At 38.7% G+C, this 19618-nt stretch overlaps 1 protein-coding gene across 3 annotated transcripts in view; it reads right to left on the bottom strand.

Moving 5' to 3' along the window:
* Nucleotides 1–19618, bottom strand: part of mdn1 (midasin AAA ATPase 1) — a 165294-nt gene that overhangs the window by 39614 nt on the left and 106062 nt on the right. For all 3 annotated transcript variants that reach the window (XM_072249925.1, XM_072249923.1, XM_072249924.1), the window contains exons 67-77: nucleotides 18294–18389; nucleotides 18086–18180; nucleotides 16404–16528; nucleotides 13545–13694; nucleotides 12668–12777; nucleotides 11839–11912; nucleotides 10486–10666; nucleotides 8814–8973; nucleotides 7583–7729; nucleotides 1291–1417; nucleotides 825–930 (exon numbers count right to left, since the gene is read on the bottom strand). In XM_072249925.1, coding sequence (XP_072106026.1) covers nucleotides 825–930; nucleotides 1291–1417; nucleotides 7583–7729; nucleotides 8814–8973; nucleotides 10486–10666; nucleotides 11839–11912; nucleotides 12668–12777; nucleotides 13545–13694; nucleotides 16404–16528; nucleotides 18086–18180; nucleotides 18294–18389 — 1371 coding nt within the window. The remainder of the gene's footprint in view (nucleotides 1–824; nucleotides 931–1290; nucleotides 1418–7582; nucleotides 7730–8813; nucleotides 8974–10485; nucleotides 10667–11838; nucleotides 11913–12667; nucleotides 12778–13544; nucleotides 13695–16403; nucleotides 16529–18085; nucleotides 18181–18293; nucleotides 18390–19618) is intronic.

Here is a 19618-nt window from a genome sequence, read left to right as displayed (position 1 = left end):
AACGCACGGTGAGCTCTTTCTACCTGTAGGTCTTTTGTGGCCGGTATATCAAGGTTCTCTCTAAGTAGCTTCTCCACGAAGGAAATCATCAATCTGGGTTTACCTTCAGTTCCTTTGGGAACTCCGTAAATCCTCACATTTTCCCTTCTCGAGCGGCCTTCTTGATCTATTAGTTTCCACTGGAGCTGGTCTTGCAGCTTCAGCATTTCTGCTATCACCTCCTCTGCATTTTGTAGCTTCTCTTCAATTCCAACAATCCTCGCTTCGGCTTCATCTATCCGCGAGTTAGTTTTTACTATTTCTCCTTTAATACCTTCCAGCTGTTTGCTGTTATCTTGTCGGAACTCGCGAATCTCTCCGAGAATCAAAGACAGAGTCACCGATTCCCCCTCATTATCTCCGTCCTGGCTTGCCGAGGGGGAGCTAGGCCCATCGCCTTCCTGCGTCTCTTTATGTTTATCAGCCTTCGGAGCAGATTTTTTAATCTTGTTCTTAGACATCATCCTTGCCCCTTTTATTAATATAGTTATGCAATATTAAGTATTTGTCTAAATTCGATTATGGGACAGTTTACCTTTTTTGTCGAGAGACCTTTTCCTTACGCCGCCATTCCCTTGATGACCCGGAAGTCCCCCAACATCAGCATTTTTAATAGGAGACAGTCGTATTAAATACGAAAATTAGAAGTTGGTATCATGACAATTACAAGGACCTTTGTTTTCATACATCATACCACATCCCAAAGTCCCTCTCAACCACAACCCACTGACAACGTTGTTGAAATTCTATAAATTCAGGCTCATATAATGAAGAATCATAATTACTTTCGTAGGAGTACGTAATGCTGTCTGGAGTGCAGTCCGTCGTGCAAGGGACTGATAGAAATATTTTTGACATCCATCCCATGTGGCAGCAATTTCCTGGAGCAGCCTGCAACATTAGCAAACATCAATTCAGAACATGTCAAACAGAAAACTATGAAAGAAACAAGACCTTTTTAATGAAAGTGATCCCATATGTAATGAAAAGTTGTGATTTTGGGCAAGGGAAGAGCGAGCATAACAACCCATCCCTCGTACTCATACTCCCACCCATTTGCAGGGTTTGATAAATATACACCCCAAAAGCACACAGCAGCAGAATGATCATTAACAGCTCATCATGCAGAGACAGCCCGTATCAAACCAATGTATGACAATGCATCTGGCATGCAGTTGCCCACCCTACAACTGAGCATTGTTATTCGGCACTTTTTAAAATCAACTTTTCCTGAATGCATTGGTAACATACATGTTATCTAACTCATCGCTGCTCTCAACCATTTTTATTGCTGTTTTCACATCTAGTGGGCGCAGACATAGCATGTCCTGAAGATCTTTTGTTCGAGACCAAGCCAATCCTTTTCGGTAAGACAGACCTGTTAAAGAGAGCACACAAGATTAAATATGCTGCAGCTTGCTGACAAAGTTTGAACCTCCACTTTACAATGTAAATTTCTGAAATAAGGAAGTTGATGGATAAGGAATGATGACAATGATATACAAACCCCATTTCCAGAAAAGTTGGAATATTTTCCAAAATGCAATAAAAACAAGAATCTGTGATACATTAATTCACATGAACGTTTAACTGACAAAAGTACAAAGAAAATATTTTCATTAGTTTTACTGACCAACAATTGTATTTTGTAAATATACACAAATTTAGAATTTGATGGCTGCAACACACTCAACAAAAGTTAGGACAGAGGCATGTTTACCATTGTGTTACATCACCTTTCCCTTTAATAACACTTTTTAATTGTTTTGGAACTGAGGATACTAATTGTAGTAGATTTGCAATTGGAAATTTTGTCCATTCTCGCTTGACATAAGACTTCAGCTGCTCAATAGCCCGTGGTCTCCGTTGTCTGATTCTCCTCTTCACAATGTGCCATACATTTTCAATAGGAGATAGATCTGGACTGGCAGCAGACCAGTCAAGCGCACGCACTCTGTGTCTACAAAGCCACACTGTTGTAGCTCATGCAGAATGTGGTCTGGCATTGTCCTGCTGAAATAAGCATGGATGTCCTGGGAAGAGACGTCACCTTGATGGCAACAGACGTCTCTCTAAAATCCTAATATATGCCTCAGAGTCAATGGTATCTTCACATACATGCAACTCACCCATGCCGTGGGCACTGATGCACCCCCATACCATCACAGATGCTGGCTTTTGCACCTTTCGCTGATAACAACCTGGATGGTCGTTTTCATTTTTGGCACGGAGAACTCGACGCCCGTTTTTTCCGAAAACTAGCTGAAATGTGGACTCATCTGACCACAGCACACGGTTCCACAGTCTTTCGGTCCATCTGAGATGAGCTCAGGCCCAGGGAACTCACCTGCGTTTCTGCACAGAGTTGATGTATGGCTTCCTCCTTGCGTAATACAGTTTCAAGTTGCATTTCTGGATGCAGCGACGGACTGTGTTGAGTGACAATGGTTTTCCGAAGTACTCCCGAGCCCAGGTGGCTATAATTGTCACAGTAGCATGACGGTTTCTTAGGCAGTGCCGCCTGAGGGCTCGAAGATCGTGCGCATTCAACAGTGGTTTCCGACCTTGCCCTTTACGCACTGAGGTGTCTCTGAATTCTCTGAATCTTTTCACAATATTATGTACTGTAGATGTTGAAAGACCTAAATTCTCTGCAATCCTGCGTTGAGAAATGTTCCTTTTGAACTAACAATTCTCTAATGAATTTTGGCACAAACCGGTGAGCCACGACCCATCCTTGCTTGCAAAGACTGAGCCTTTGGTGGACGCTATTTTTATACCCAGTCATGATACCTCACCTGCTACCAATTAGCCTGCTTAATGTGGAGTCTTCCAAACCGGTGTTACTTGAATATTCTGTGCACTTTTCAATCTTATTTTAACTCTGTCCCAACTTTTGTTGAGTGTGTTGCACCCATTAAATTCTAAATTTGTGTATATTTACAAAATACAATTAAGTTGGTCAGTAAAACTATTGAAAATCTTTTCTTTGTACTTTTGTCTGTTAAATAAAGGTTCACGTGAATGAACATATCACAGATTTTCGTTTTTATTGCATTTTGGAAAATATCTCATCTTTTCTGGAAATGGGGTTTGTAAATTATCTGTTCTCCACAGTTGGACAGATTCTAATAGTGAACATACTGCACGAAACAGGCAGTTAAGATTTTAATGTCAGTGAGAAAACAGGGATATTTTAAATAAGTGTTCTGAGATTAGCTAAATGTTTTGAACAAAACATGGCTCGTACATAACACTATTACAACTTGAAATGTCGGAGTTCAAAGTTCAATTCTGACATCATCCGTAAGGAGTCTATACCCCATCCCTGCGTGGGTTTTGTGCAGGTGCTCCGGTTTCCTCTCACAGTCCATAGACTTACCAGTAAGTAAATTGGTCACTGTAAATTACCCATGATTAGTCTAGGGTAAAATCAAGGATTTCTGGGCTGCATAGCTCAAATAAATGTATCAATGAATAATTAAACACAGTTACTTTTGAACATGAAATCATATTAATGACATTTAACAGCTAACTCTGTAAATGAACCTTGAAATATTCACCATATTTAATCCTCAGCAATGTGGGAAGCCGTGATAAGCTGCTTTACCATGCTTCATATAATATCCCAAACTTTCTTTGCAGAAAAGTTGCAAACCATCAGCATCTGTCTCTGACAGTGCAAAAGTTATGAATATGCATTTAATTATGTGCAAATGTGGGAAGTCAATGAATTTTCCATAAGGTCAGCAATTATCAACAAAGACTGTTTCAAAGTAAGGGTCCTTGGGAATCCAACAGTTCCTACAATTATCTGACAGACGTGGTTAGACCATGTATAATGTTCAGCAACTCCATTCATTTCAGTTGGGAGCAACGGCTTGAAGAGTCAGACAAGTAGAGACAGGTTCATGCTTGGAAACAGGTTGCTTGGCCAACTACATCCACTGCTACCAGGAGGCACTCATCCATGCTAACACCATCTTGCAGCACTTCGCCCATTGCTATCAATGCCCAGGCTATTCAAATGTTTGACCAGACATTTCTTAAATGCTGTCAGTATTCCCTTCCAGAACTCTTTCCAGCAGTGTATTCCAAGCACTAACCACTGTCTAGGTTAAACAGGTCCCCCTAATATCCCCTCCACGTCTCTCACCTCTTCGGCCCAAATCTGTCCTTTTCTATTAATGATCTCTGAAGAGGAAAAGATTCCTGCCGTCCAACTTATCGACAAGCCTCAATTTTATGTATTTCAATCACATCACCCCTCCATGAGAAACAAACCTACTCTCTGCAGTCTCTTCTCATAACGAAAACTCTCCGTGCCAAACATGGTGAATCTCCTCTGCATCTTCTTTCTATAGTATGATAAATAGAGCTGCATGTAGTACTCTGGCTGAGGTCTGACCAAAGTTTTACAATGGTGGAACATAACCTCTCTGCTTGTGTATTCCAATGTCCTCACTGTCAAGGCCAGCTTTCTGCATGCCTTTTTTTTTTTTTTTTTTTTTTTTTTTTACTACTTGCACTGCCACCTTCAAGGATATGACATTTCCTCAAGACTCCCTAGGACCTCACCATTCATGGTAAGACCATGACATGTAGGCTCGTAGACCCATTTAATCATTCAATGGGCTGATTTCCTGATTTAATATTGTAACCCCGTTCTCTAGCCTTTTCCGATGACCATTGATGCCCTTACTAATCAAGAAACTATTAATCAGGCCAGGCAGCATCTCTAGGAAGAGGTACAGTCGACGTTTTGGGCCGAGACCCTTCATCTGAAATGTCGACTGTACCTCTTCCTAGAGATGCTGCCTGGCCTGCTGCGTTCACCAGCAACTTTGATGTGTGTTGCTTGAATTTCCAGCATCTGCAGAATTCCTCGTGTTTACAAGAAACTATTAATCTCTGCTTTAAATGCAACCAATGATTTGGCCTCCACAGCTGCCTTTGGCAATGAATCCTACAGATTCACCATTCTCTGACTAAAGAAATTCCACCTCGTCTCTGCTCCAAAGGAAGATTTTCTATTCTGAGGCTGTGCCCTCTGGTCCTAGACTCTTCCACTATTGCAAACATTCTCTCCACATCCATTCTAGCTAGGCCTTCCAACATTTGGTAGTTTTTAAAATGAGATCCATACTCTTTCTTCTAAACTTCTTTGAGTACATGCCTAGAGCTATCAAATGATCCTCAAACATTAACCCTTTCATTCCCCAGATCTTTCTCGTAAATCTCCTCTGGATCCCCTCCAACGTCAGCATATGCTTTTTTTGGATAAGGGTCTTAAACTACTCACAATACTGCAAATGTGGCCAGACCAATGCCTTATAAGGCATCAGCATTATATCCCTGCTTTAATATTCCAATCCTTTTGAAATGAATACTAACATGCACTGGCTCTGCCAGGTCCCTTTGCACCTCTGATTTATGAATTCATTCCCTGTTTAAAAAACAGTCTGTGCCTTCATTCTTTCTACCAAAGTTCACGACCAGACACTTCCCTACAGTGCTGCTTCTTTGCCGATTCTCCTAATCGGTCCAAGTACTTCTGCAGGCTCCCCGCTTCCTCAACACTAGCTGCTCCTCCACTTACCTTTGTATGATCTGCAAACTTGGCCATAGTCATCAAAGCCAAGATGCATTTGCGTCATTAGTACTCCCAAAATGCATCCTATCACGTTAAACTCCGGTTGTCAGTCCATTACCACTTACACAATGATTTCACCCCATAGCCTAAAACTACATTCCACACCATCCACAACTCTCCGTCCACTCCACCCACGAACTTACTGATGATTCCTCTTACAACCACACCTAAATCATTTACATATAGTACTACGAACAGCAAAGGTTACAAATCTGATGCCTTAATGTTAATCTTATAAACAACCTACTACCATCACATGTCCTATTACCAAACCAATTTTGGATGCAATGTCCCAGTAATCTTTTGGGCTGATCCCTTAAATTGCTCTAAGACCTTACTAAAGTCCATGTAAACCACACAACCTACAACATCTAGAGGTTTTATTAGCTCCTCAAAAATTCAATCAGATTGTCCATCTAAGATCTGCCCTTGACCAAGCCGGGCTGACCATTTCTGATTAGTTTGTCTTTTCAAGTAATAATTAATCCTGTCCTTGGAACTTTTTACCTATAATTTTCCTGGTTGTCAACATCCTGAATGATATGTGCTGGGCCCAATATATTGATGCAACTCAATTTTGATTCTATTGATGTTAAGCTGACATATTTATAATTTCCAGGCTTTTCCCTACTGCCCTTTTTTGAAAAGAGGAGCCACGTTTGCCATCCTCCAGTCATCTAGTAGCTCACAATTTAAAAATCTTAGCCAGAGCACCCAAAAGTGGGGGCGAAAACTTGTCACTCAAAAGTAATCTACTTTTTGTTCAACCAAGTTACTCACAGTCCAATTTTTAATTGGCTTAAATATTTGTGAATATCTGTCAGGAGGTTTTCGCCAAAGTAACTGCTCAGGGCAACTTGGTGCTCCTGGAAGTTCAAGACTGCTTTTCTGCTGTTATTTTCTCTAAAATAGCTTGATGCTGCATCTGTATTTCAGTTATTCTATTCCTTTAACAGAGCAGTATTCATTAATGTGATTGATTCCATCAGATGTAATTTATTCAGCTGGCAGGGAATGTTAACTGTTGCTGCCGGCCATGCAGGAATTTAAAGTCTGCAAAACAACTAAATGGAAGAACTCAAAGACAGTGGAAGTAGACAAAACAAATGCCTTTGTTGACACCATGTTCTGGAAGGAATGGAAGTCACGATTTTGAGAGACTGTTTTTACCCCACCACTTTGTGAACTATTCTGTGAACTAGGGTTCTTGCGCAGGGGTAGCCAAATCAGAGTAAATGGAGGTGATCATAAAGACCCTACCAACAACCAACCTGCTGCAGACTTACGAAAGAGCAGTCTGTATCTCAAGTACTCCAAGCACACTATCTGACTTAAACTGGCTTAAAATGGTCTGAGAAAAGAAAAGGAATGGTATCAGAGGCAAGTCCATGTTTGGAAGAACAATGAGATAATGCTACTTTATAGCCTTGGGCCAGAGCCAAAAAAAAAGTCAACACTGTCTAGCCAAGTTAAGTTCAAACCAACAGAAGTAAAGCATAATAGTGCAGAAAAGAAAGAGAATAATAGTGAAGTAGTTTTTGCTGTGGAGCAGCAGGAACTCCAGAAACTATCCTGTGAAAGACCCCTTACCAAAGCAGGGAGAAGGATCAATTGTTTGGCCAACAGGAGATCCTTATACTAGTGTTTTGAGCTAGAAAGTGAGCACTGGTACAAAAGAAGCAATAGGATTCAGGAACCTAAGTCGTTGGTCAGAAACTATCATTTACATGAATATTTGTGCTCATACAATACAGAGAGAGATTCTGAATTAGTTAACATCTGTTTTATCAGTTACCCAAGTTGGCTGAAAGAAGTAAACATTTTCAAGTTAAAAGAAACCAAAGCAAAATCCAGGAGCCTTTGTTCCTTGACACAGTACGTTATACTCACCAATCTCAGCAAGATGCTTGAAGAGGTCTGCCAATGTCCTTTGCTTCTGCATCAAAATATGTTTGACTTCTGATTTCTGTACATCCTTATCAGCATTCTGATCAACCGCAAGAGCCTGGAGATGTTGTGCTCCAGTGATAACATCGCCTATATTGATTAGGAGAGATTAATCAATTTTTGGAAAGTCTCTAGATAGTCAACAAGAACATCTCTGATTGTTCCATTCTCACCATTGAAATATATTTACTGGCAAAGGAAAAGCATCTTTGAAAATGGTCCATGATCATGACAGCAATATTATGTGCCAAGTATCTTCTTTTGACCCACCAGTAAAGTAAAATACAATTATATACAAGTAACCCATAGAACTAAAAACAGGAAATACGAATCCCTCTGTAGCATCAGGGGAGAGAGTAAGAGCAGATAGCGACTCTGCTCCATGAATATTTTTCCAATCACCCATCAAAAATTAAAAGTGAACCTTAAATTTCTCTTCCAAGTTGACCAGTCTGTTGAATGAAGGCAACATTCGCACATCTAGTTTTACTTCAGTTATTCCGTACCTGCAGCATTTTGTTCCTCCACCCACACCACCCTCCCCCACTCAATATACTTGCAAGTTATATGGAATAAAAATGGCCTATTAGGCCCAAATACCAGCACTAATGCCTTTCTGGTATTCTCACATCTAAATTTATCAGCATAATACTTCTTCATATGGTTACCTAGCTGCCCCCTAATTCATCTATACACTTCACCTCCAGTTTATCACCTGCAGTGGCCAGTTCTGCATTTTCATGGATGAAAATTATTATTCATAGTGTATATGAACAAGAATTTATAAGCCAAAACCTTAAGTCCGTGAGAGATAAATTCATGAAATGTAACAATTCAAGTATTATCCACAAAATACCAGACAAGGGATTCTGTAGTTCAAAGTCCACTTCCAATTCTCTTTCAAATCTTTCCATCTCTTGCTGCTCAAGGAATGCTCAACGAGTCTCTGCAAATAATCTTTTTTCTAAGTCAGCTTTTCATCACCCAATTTATTTGTAACTTTGTGCTCCAACTCAGCCTTGGTACAACGATAACCAATACTCTTAGCAGAACCGAACTTTCAGCAATGACTTTTTAAGCTATTGGACATTTCATTTAGATCTATATTCAGATTACAGTTGACAGGTGCCTGCTAATACAAGGGCAAGGAACGTCAAGCTTCATCTTTTAATACCTGCAAATTGATCCAGACTTTCCACCAATCTTGGAAGGGAACTTTTTGTCACCAGCTTCAAACACAGTTTTCTCATCCTTTTACATAGTACTGGCAGATGAGTCTGAAGAGAATTCGCATCTTTATAAAGAATGCTTTTTCCCAAGTTAGGAAAAATTGCCTGAAATATCATTCAATAGCATTAGAAATCAAGAAAGTGTACAACAAAGTTAAAGTCAAAAGGCAAATGCCACTGCATCAGTTACAACATCTTGCTTTCAAAGTTCCCATAATGTTCAACTGTAACTGGGCTGACAACCAATTAAGTATTTAAAATAATGAAACAAGTTTATACCATCAAGACCATGTTTTTTTTTCCATTCTTACTCAAATAGTAATTATCAATTTTATTCCAAACTCTTTGAAACAAGATTTATTATTTTAACATACATTAAGTATGAATATATTTTGATAAAACAGCACAACTCTTTTGTACTAAGAAAAACCAATTAAACTACATTAATTCCATTTACATTTGACTAGAGCATTTCACACACTTGCTTGAAGGGAAATATATATAGCTTAACTGGAAATAACTTTGCACAATGAAAGATGGAGGGCACAGTAAACCTGGAATTGGAAGTTGTGCTACTGTTAAGAATATGAGAACAGATATAGAGGGCCACCCATAATTGCCATGCAGTTTACTCATTTACTTCCAACAGAAGAAAAAAAACATTATAACAAAAGGTATTGAACAAGCTGGTAAGCAAAGCTAACAAAGGTATGCATTAAAAACTCCTTTTAAATACACTAAAGTTTGGAAATAGTAGGTAAAATATAATCCGAATTTCAATAACCTAAAGTTAATACAGCATTTTGGCAACATTCCAGATCAAATAAAGCTATTAGTAGTTGAGAATTTCTGAAGTCTGGGCAAGGTTGAAATTTAGATTGAGCAATAACTTCAGAGGCAATGTACCCAGGATGTACAGTGATACTTCTAAAAGACAAACATAGAATTTTTTTTGCATTATTCACATCTCTTTCAGTATTGTAGAACCAATTTAGTACATATCAGGTATTGCTACTGAACGTAAGAGACATGATAGCTGATATTCACATAGCAAGCTCCCATAAATGGGATAGGGTAATAACCATTTCTTCATGATAATGGAGGCTCCTTTTGACACACTTCTGTATAGTCGTTCCATGCAACGTTTTAGCTACTTGATGCAACAAAAATGATTCAGATACTCAAAGTCTGATCTAAAAAAATCCTAGCACTCCCTCAGTATTACACTTGATCTTCTGGTGGAGTGAAATTCAAATTCAGAGTAAGTATTACCAGCTGAACTACAGCTGGTACTCAAAAGGAGCAAAGGAATAAATGAGACACCAAGTGAAAATCAATCAACTGGTTTGAAATTGCATTAAGCCAAAATGACATGATATGCCACATACAGATCCCAACTATAAAAGGTTGGCATTAAGATTTCAGAACAACACATGGTTAATTCTACGTTAGAAAGCTAAAAGAATTTATAAATAACGTTCATAGAATCTGTCAATCACAAACCAGTTTCAATAACTTAATTTGTTTCAATACTCATTGTTCTTTTTCACCATTATTATTGCTCAACAGGTAGTAAATTCATAGTCTGCTAATGCTATAAAGCTACTGCTTATATACCTGTGTTGAATCCCATTTTTCTGTGAAAACTTTCCTTAGTGTACAATTTAGCTTTTCTATCTTGGTCCATTTTTGTTGATCAAAACTACTCAACTTTCCAGTTCTTCCCATCTCTGTTAATGCAGGACGGCATGGCTGTTGGAGAGCAGTTTCAAACTTCTTCATCAACTTAAACAATGTCCTACAAGCACATACAAAGTCAATGAGACAGATAAATCTGGAGTACTGTATCAGTTCAGGAAAATGAACAACTAGCACAATGTAATGACAGAATGGATAAAGTTCAGGTTCACAATCTGTTTAAGGAGTCACATCATGAGGACTGAAAAGCATAAATTTGTTGTTCTGCTTTTTGTTTAGGCAGTTGAGTGAAATCAGGAGCGGCTTTCCTCCCTAGAATATCCTGGTAATCAAAAATTCATATCCCTAAAACTAATGATTCAGAGCTAACTGAAGGCATGAGTTGACTCGGAAACAATAGCATTAAGGATCATGAAACAAATTCAGGAAATCAGGGTGAGCAGCTAAATGGATAAACCCTGTCCCTATGACTGTTCATACGAACATAGCGTAATACACTTCTAACTACTGTTAACATCACAACTATTCTGGAGACCATCAAACATATCCATCCATTGCTGATTATTTACCTAAATAATATCTATCAAATCTTCTATCAGCAAAAAGCTGAGGCTGCTGGTTAACAATGAACGCAGACTTCAATCACATCCTGAGCATTTATGCTCTCTGAGAGGCCATGCTTCAACTGATGGCACAATGTGTTAAGGAACTCAAACACCACAGCAGAAATTATATAAATGAATATATCCCATTGCTGAGATAAGCTGAGCAATTTCTTGTTTACCTGCAAAAAAACAGTCAAAATCTATAATTTACTAGACAACGAACACCGAGCACAGAAATAAACTATTTGGATCAGTTGGCCTAGGTTGCCATTTGGGTTGAGATTCTCCGATCTGGGTAATCCATTTGCAAATGGCTTTCAACTCTGATTTCCCTTGCAATTTGCATCCCCCAAGATGCATCAACAGCACTCATCTCAATTACACCATGCAATAGCAAGCTATAAATTGTACCAAGTAAAAGAGAAACTTCTTGACCCATATTTCAGCTTAAGAAATAACAGCAAAATCTACGTTGGATGAAGGACTGCAGCAAAACCACACGTTTTATTATCAACAAAAATGGCATGCTTTTGCTTCCCAGAAACATTTAAGGGGTACATTTAGAAAATGTGTTTTTGAATAGTCAGCTCTTGATAGGTTTTCTACATTGTTTTGGGGAAGTCCCAATTAACATTTTCTTTTAAAACCCTCCAACAGCCATAATTACCTGTGCGCTTTCTCCACTGACTGCTTTACAGCCCAGTAACTGACATCATTCCATCTGCAAATCCTAATGTAGTCCTGGAGACAAAATGATTAAAGTTAGAAGGGAAATTCAGGGCAAAACAATACATCAGTACAATACTTCTAAACCCAAAAGGTAAAACATTTTGCAGCACTACCTACAAAGAGATGGACAGCACATCAGAAATGTATGATTGATACAGGACACTCTATTTCAAAGGAAAAAGAAATCTGCCCTAAAACTCGGGCAGATTGACACCTGTTCAATTGGTGTCCTGAATCAGACACTGGTTCAGGACACCAAATTTCCTGCAAAACCAGAGATCTTGTGGGGTGGGCTGTGAATTAACAGGATAACTACAACCCTGGAAAAAGGGACAACATCCTGGCTTAATTTGGCTAGAAACCCTGCATGACAACTGGGAACACAATACAAAGGACATCACCCCAGACAGGTCTCTTGCTGATACAAACTTAAATTTCAAAATATTTTTATTTTAATATAAAGAACTGGTACAGGCACAATTGACTGCAAGAGTCTTTGAATTACAGTCCATATCCAAAATGTACTATTAGTGAAGAACAGGGCTCCAAAACCTTTAAAAATAACCAATTTCACCTCCAAAATTTGAGTATGCCAAATAATGCCAGGCAATAACACACCCAAACCTATAAGCAAACAAGCATCAGCAATGCAACTGAAAACTACCTCCAAGTTGTACTCAACAGCCGGAGACAAAAAATTGTCAGCAATCTATTTTACGGACTTACTGTCACTTTAAAGAACACAGTCAGTAAATTTGCATTGATACCTTCAATTCTTTCTCTATTGGACTACGACATTCAGTTATTCTAGCAGCAATGGTCTCTGAAAATTGCTTGTAGTAGTTGTACAAATTCCACAGTAAACTGCATAAGGCATCTAAAATGAAGATTTTATTGTGAAATGTCATTACTCATTTAATGAAATATTTTAAAATACGTGCATACACATGCCCAAGGAAAGATGCACAAATTATCCAATCATCAATAGATAGGTTTTAAATTTTTACAGGAATAATTTAACAATTCTATAACTTAGTCAAAACAAAATACAAAATTCTAAAATCATTTATCTTAATTAAGTGCACCGACGCTTAACTGTCTCATTTCATCACACTTCACATCCATTACCAGTTGAATTGTACTTTTAACTCCTGCAATCTATTCCTTTTCAACTTGCTCCATTAGACCTGTTTTAAAATACAACTCTCCTCTTATTCCATCTCAGAATTTTATTTCAATCAGACTGCAACAGATTCCCATGATCTTAATCCTTCTAGTCTTTTCTACCTTAGATCTGCATGGGATTTCATCCAAATGATCTGCTGTGTACCCTGCCCATTTTCCGAGAGCATTAAAATGTGAACTCTTTTGAGTCTTGTCTGGTTCCCTAATCTTTCAAATATCTCCAAATAAAAACCTAACAGGCCTAGAGTATAACTACAGCCTTCATCAAAATTAGCTTGATATTTCTTCTGTATAGTGTACTCTTCAACAAGATGGTAGTTAAATTTTCATTTAATCCATTTTCTTCTCATTGGGAAAGTAATTATTTAAAAAGTACCATGCAGTTCTTAAAATGAAAAAAAGAATATCAAGACTAAGTTGACGTAACACTACAATAACTTCTGTAATTCAGATATTTACCTTTCCCCTCCTGCTCTGGCACTACCAGTACATGACAATGGAATGCTAGCAGCATTGATAACCGGAATTGGAATTCTGCCAAGGTGGCTCCTTCAATAAAAGCTTGCAGTATTTTGATCACCTCTGATAGTGTCATGCCATCAGCCACTTCTATTTAGAATGAAAAAAGCTTAAGTTAAAAGAGAAATAATTTATTAGGCAGAAGTACACAAACAATATCTTAAGTCAGTCAAGCGTACCCTAATTATGGAAATATCCTGCAGAATCAAAAAAAAAAGGGAGAGTCTTCAGGTAATTTCTAAAAACACCAACTGTATGTGGGAAAGTAGAAACAATAAGGGAGCCAATTCTACTACCAGGTTAATTAAAGAAATATGATATGTTGGTATCAGAAGTTCAAAATTTATGAATGCTATGATGATAGAAGAAATGTCAATGAATAAAATAACTTACTTCAACAACTTCCCACTTACAGCTTTAGCTGTATGTACTGTACACACACAAACAGCGGATTCCAGTTAATTGGGATACATCGGGACCCGTATGTTTTTGTCCAATTAAGCAGTTGCCCCAATGCCCAAATTAGCAGAAGTTTCATGGAAATAGTTAAAAATGTATAAAAAAACAAGTAACAAATTATATATTAAAATGAAATACAGAACAAATTAGAGAACTATCAATACTACCACAGTACTATAAAACTGTATTACTTCCTAAAAGTTATCAACAGAGGAATTCAGCACAGACACCAACAGCAGATAATGGACTGCCATTATACAATGCTTTCAACAACTGCATCCTTCAAATCTTCACTTTTATTGTAACATTCAAGGCAATTGTCGATACCTTCAAATGCTTTGTAGTTCTTAACTTGAAACCATTTTGCAATTTTAGCATTTTCACTCCCAGCCATTTGTGGTATCTCCAAGCCTGATTGTTTGAAACCACAGTGAGCAAAGCAGTTCTGAATTTCTTTCCTGCTTATTTCTCGCCAACTATCAGTGACAAAAATCACTTTTTTTTCAGAATCAGGTTTAATACCATTGTCATATGTGTGAATATAAATATAATCTCATTGTTAAGTGTTGCTAACTATACAATTTCAGACAGAAACTTTTGGAAGCTTCTAAAATTTTTAAATTTTTAAACGGAACTCGGATTGATTTTGTTAAATGTATACATAGTCATACTTTATTGATCCCGGGGGAAATTGGTTTTCGTTACAGTTGCACCACAAATAATTAAATAGTAATAAAACCATAAATAGTTAAATAATAATATGTAAATTATGCCAGGAAATAAGTCCAGGACCAGCCTATTGGCTCAGGGTGTCTGACCCTCCAAGGGAGGAGTTGTAAAGTTTGATGGCCACAGGCAGGAATGGCTTCCTATGACGCTCAGTGTTGCATCTCGGTGGAATGAGTCTCTGGTTGAATGTACTCCTGTGCCCAGCCAGTACATTATGTAGTGGATGGGAGACGTTGTCCAAGATGGCATGCAACTTAGGCAGCATCCTCTTTTCAGACACCACCGTGAGAGAGTCCAGTTCCATCCCCACAACATCACTGGCCTTACGAATGAGTTTGTTGATTCTGTTGGTGCCTGCTACCCTCAGCCTGCTGCCCTAGCACACAACAGCAAACATGATAGCACTGGCCACCACAGACTCGTAGAACATCCTCAGCATCGTCCAGCAGATGTTAAAGGACCTCAGTCTCCTCAGGAAATAGACCGCTCTGACCCTTCTTGTAGACAGCCTCAGTGTTCTTAGACCAGTCCAGTTTATTGTCAATTCATATCCCCAGGTATTTGTAATCCTCTACCATGTCCACACCGACCTCCTGGGTGGAAACAGGGGTCACCGGTACCTTAGCTCTCCTCCAGTCTACCACCAGCTCCTTAGTCTTTTTCACATTAAGCTGCAGATAATTCTGCTCACACCATGTGACAAAGTTTCCTACCATAGCCCTGTACTCAGCCTCATCTCCCTTGCTGATGCATCCAACTATGGCAGAGTCATCAGAAAACTTCTGAAGATGACAAGACTCTGTGCAGTAGTTGAAGTCCGAGGTGTAAATGGTGAAGAGAAAGGGAGACAAGACAGTCCCCTGCGGAGCCCCAGTGCTGCTGATCACTCTGTCGGACACACAGTGTTGCAAGCACACATACTGTGGTCTGCCAGTCAGGTAATCAAGAATCCATGACACCAGAAAAGCATCCACGTGCATCGCTGTCAGCTTCTCCCCCAGCAGAGCAGGGCGGATGGTGTTGAACGCACTGGAGAAGTCAAAAAACATGACCCTCACAGTGCTCGCTGGCTTGTCCAGGTGGGCGTAGACACGGTTCAGCAGGTTGACGATGGCATCCTCAACTCCTAGTCAGGGCTGGTAGGCGAACTGGAGGGGATCTAAGTGTGGCCTGACCATAGGCCGGAGCAGCTCCAGAGCAAGTCTCTCCAGGGTCTTCATGATGTGGGAGGTCAATGCCACCGGTCTGTAGTCATTGAGGCCGCTGGGGCACGGCGTCTTCGTCACAGGGACGAGGCAGGATGTCTTCCACAGCACAGGAACCCTCCGGAGCCTCAGGCTCATGTTGAAGACATGGCGAAGTAGGCTTTGAGCACCCTGGTACTGACACCATCCGGTCCTGCAGCTTTGCTTGGGTTGAGACGTTTCAGCTGTCTTTACTCCAAGTTTAAACACTCAAATAATCCAACATTACAGAGTGTGTGATAAAAGTTCCAAATTTAACAGTAAGATGCTCAGGTACTGTAAGGTGACTGCAAAGCAGCCATATACTTAATCAACTGGTTGCTGAATATCTTGACTTCACTACGAAAATTAAAGCAAATTATACTACCTTCCAAATCTTCTCCTGCTTGCTTCTGAAGGTATTTTTCAACCAACTGATATAATGAAAACCAATGATTAGATGATTTCTCCATCTGTCTTTTCCTCACAATGTCAAGACTATAATACCAGCAGCTGTGGGCAGAAATTTTAAAAATATAGTTAGAATATAACTAAAAATTAAGGTTGAATCACCTGCATGGCCTTGGAAGACAACATTTATGCAAATAGATCGTAACCTTTGCAAAACATTTGAGGTTTTGTTTAGGAAAATGATATTTTAGTTTTCACCTTAACTTCATATGATATTCCACTTCACTTATCTTAAATTTTTTCCCCCAACTGTGCATTCTTCAGTATCATTAGCTGTTCATCTACCATGTTTACATTGCTATTGCCAAATAGTTTCCTGAGATGAATGTTGATGTACAATTGTGCTGGAGTAGCAAAATGATCCCACTGGACATGCTTCTTTATACCATTGACTCTTTGCCATCCAAGTGAAGTTCAGCCTTTTTTTAAAAATAACTCTCAGACAGCATGACTGGAAAAGTCAGGATTGAAATCATTCCTAATTGCTCTAGAGAAGTTGAAATTAACGTTACATTCCTGAACTTCCACAGTTCACATGAAGTTATTTCTATGCTGCTGTTAGGTCAGCAGTTTAAGGAATGCAACTGGCAATAATGAACAGGGATGTATTTCCAGAGGTAAACATTATGTATATTGGTTGAAAACCTTGATGATGTTGCTTCCACTTCTATATAACCACCGTCAACTTATTGGGAAATACTGCTGAAGAAGCCTTGTTGTGAAATAATGGAGAGAAATGAAGATTTAAATGAGGTCATGGATTACCAAAGGCAATAATCTACCTTCCCTGGATGGTGTCGAACTTTCACTCATTAGATAAATGAGTACTCCAACATTCGTCTTACATACATTTCAGATGGTGAAAGTGTTTCAGGGAGAATCATTCACAGGTTATCCAATCTTAGATTTTCTCTTAAAGCCACGCCATCAGGAAGCTACCTCCAGGGTGTTAATTCAGCTCTGACAATTCCATTCAATGTCAAACAGAGGGGGTTAAAAAATTGTTGGAAGAGTCATTAGAAGGCAGTGAAATAGATAAAATTTCACAAGATCAATTCTCATTTTTTAAACCTGAGACAAACCACAGTCTGCTCAATCTCTGTTTATATAATAAACCATGATCCTAAGAATCAATCTGCTGCATACTCACTGCACTCATATGCAGCTTCATTAATGTAAGGAAATTTCTATGTCATCCCTTTATGCACAAGAACTATAATGTACATATTAATGACAAATGTTAGTAAATTGTTTTATTATTGTCACCTGTACCAAGATATAGTTAAAAGCTTGCCTTTGCATGCCTTCCACATATATCATTTCGTCACATCAGTGCACTGAGATAAAACAAAGGAAACCACTAACAGAATGCAGATCCTTGCCCCATCTGTACAAAGCCAGAATCATTAAATTCTCATAATTTTATTTCAGTTTATAAGCAAATGAAATTGATCATTTCAAGTACATCTGGACTGATGTATAGTAACTTCTGTATAAAGCTGTTTCACACTCCTTCAATTCATGACTATTTGTCACTACAGTAAACATTCATCAAATTACTCTGAAAGTCATCATCTGTTTGAAATACTTGACTCTTACTTTAGCTCCAATTTCCTCCACTGGATAATTAGGTGGGTGATAGCGTCAAGGTGCTCTCGCAAGGAGACAGAGCGACTAGCATTCTGTTCCCAGTCCTGCAAAACAGATCAAGTTGAAAACTGCCTACAGAATAAACATCAAACACATTTAGTTACATTGAAACAAAGGTTTGTTGGAAGTTTGGAGCAATGAGGAGGAAACAGCTCACCTGGGCTTTGCTCAAGAGGATCTCCATACCAGTTAAGAATTTTGCCAGAGGACTGGAGATGGGAAAGCCTTGAATTCTGTCCATTACAACCAACAACTATGAAAAAAAAAGAGTGCCTTGAGTTTCCTTACCAAAGTTACACAACTCACATAATCATGACATAATTTTAATATCTAGAACATGTCTGCTGCCATGTCAAATTGAAACTCAAAATATCCAAATTTATCTGTCATTAGGGACAGCAAACAAATCGCTAGACTTAAAATTGTAGAAGTAGCAGCAACTGTTAGAAATAGCACATCTAGGTTTGCTCAAGAAAGTTAAGTTTCCAGAAATTTCTTATGATTTTACCATTGTAACAAATGACTCATTTGTTATGCATCTCTTATACACAATAAATTTAAAAATCCATTTATTCTTTCCATTGTGTGGTAAAACAAATCAAAAACCAATGCACAAAGTGCAGGTCTCTTCAGGTAATACATTGCAAATTTACTCTTAATAAGACCAAACTAGAAAACTTCCTTAGCTTAATAATAGAGTGGCTTGAGGCACGTTTCCATTCCTGTAAATAAGTCGACATCCGGCAAAACTAAAGCTTCATTCTAGACCTAGCCCTTTACCAAATCATGACAACATACTTAAACAATTTTGCTCCCAATTTGCCCTTTGTCCATGGATCATAACTCATACAAAGGGAAGGAATAAAATGGTCACGTGCTTTTGTTTTCAGAGATTACACTACTTTAAATGGGAGCATTCCCATATAGGAGATGGACCAATTAAAAGGAAAATTTCAGGAAGTGATAGAAGTATGAAAACAAGTTGAACACAAACATTTTTAAAAGGTATCAGGCCCAGATGGTACTGACAACTGAAACTTTAGAAAGGAACGGGGGAGGGGAGCCTCCCCTCGCAACCTGCCAACATTAATAAAAATAGCACATTAAAGCCAAGGAAGCCCTTGTACAAATTAGAAAATAACAAAATGCATTCCTGTCATTTGTTCATTTTGTTATTTTTAAACAAATGAAACTTTTATTCCCTTCACACAACAACGTTAGGTCCAAGGTTCACTGGTTCAATGAACTGTGCAGATAATGCCATGTGTCAATAGATCTGAGGGGTGTTACATGCTCAAGGAGATATGTTTTCTGTGAGAATGCTGTAATGGTCTTTTGGAGGTCACCCGATGTGATTTTCCCGCCGATGTGAGGTCACGTGATGACACGTGCCCCGTGACTATATAAGGGTCGACTCAGGTGACGCAGTTAATTTTTGAGTTTGCAAATTTCCAGGTAGAACATGTTGTGCCTCCGTTTCTG

This window comes from Mobula birostris, chromosome 2 (genome assembly GCF_030028105.1).
Source record: "Mobula birostris isolate sMobBir1 chromosome 2, sMobBir1.hap1, whole genome shotgun sequence".
Taxonomy (NCBI): Eukaryota; Metazoa; Chordata; class Chondrichthyes; order Myliobatiformes; family Myliobatidae; genus Mobula; species Mobula birostris.
The sequence above is the reverse complement of the archived record's forward strand: the minus strand, read 5'-3'. Positions and strand labels throughout refer to the sequence as shown.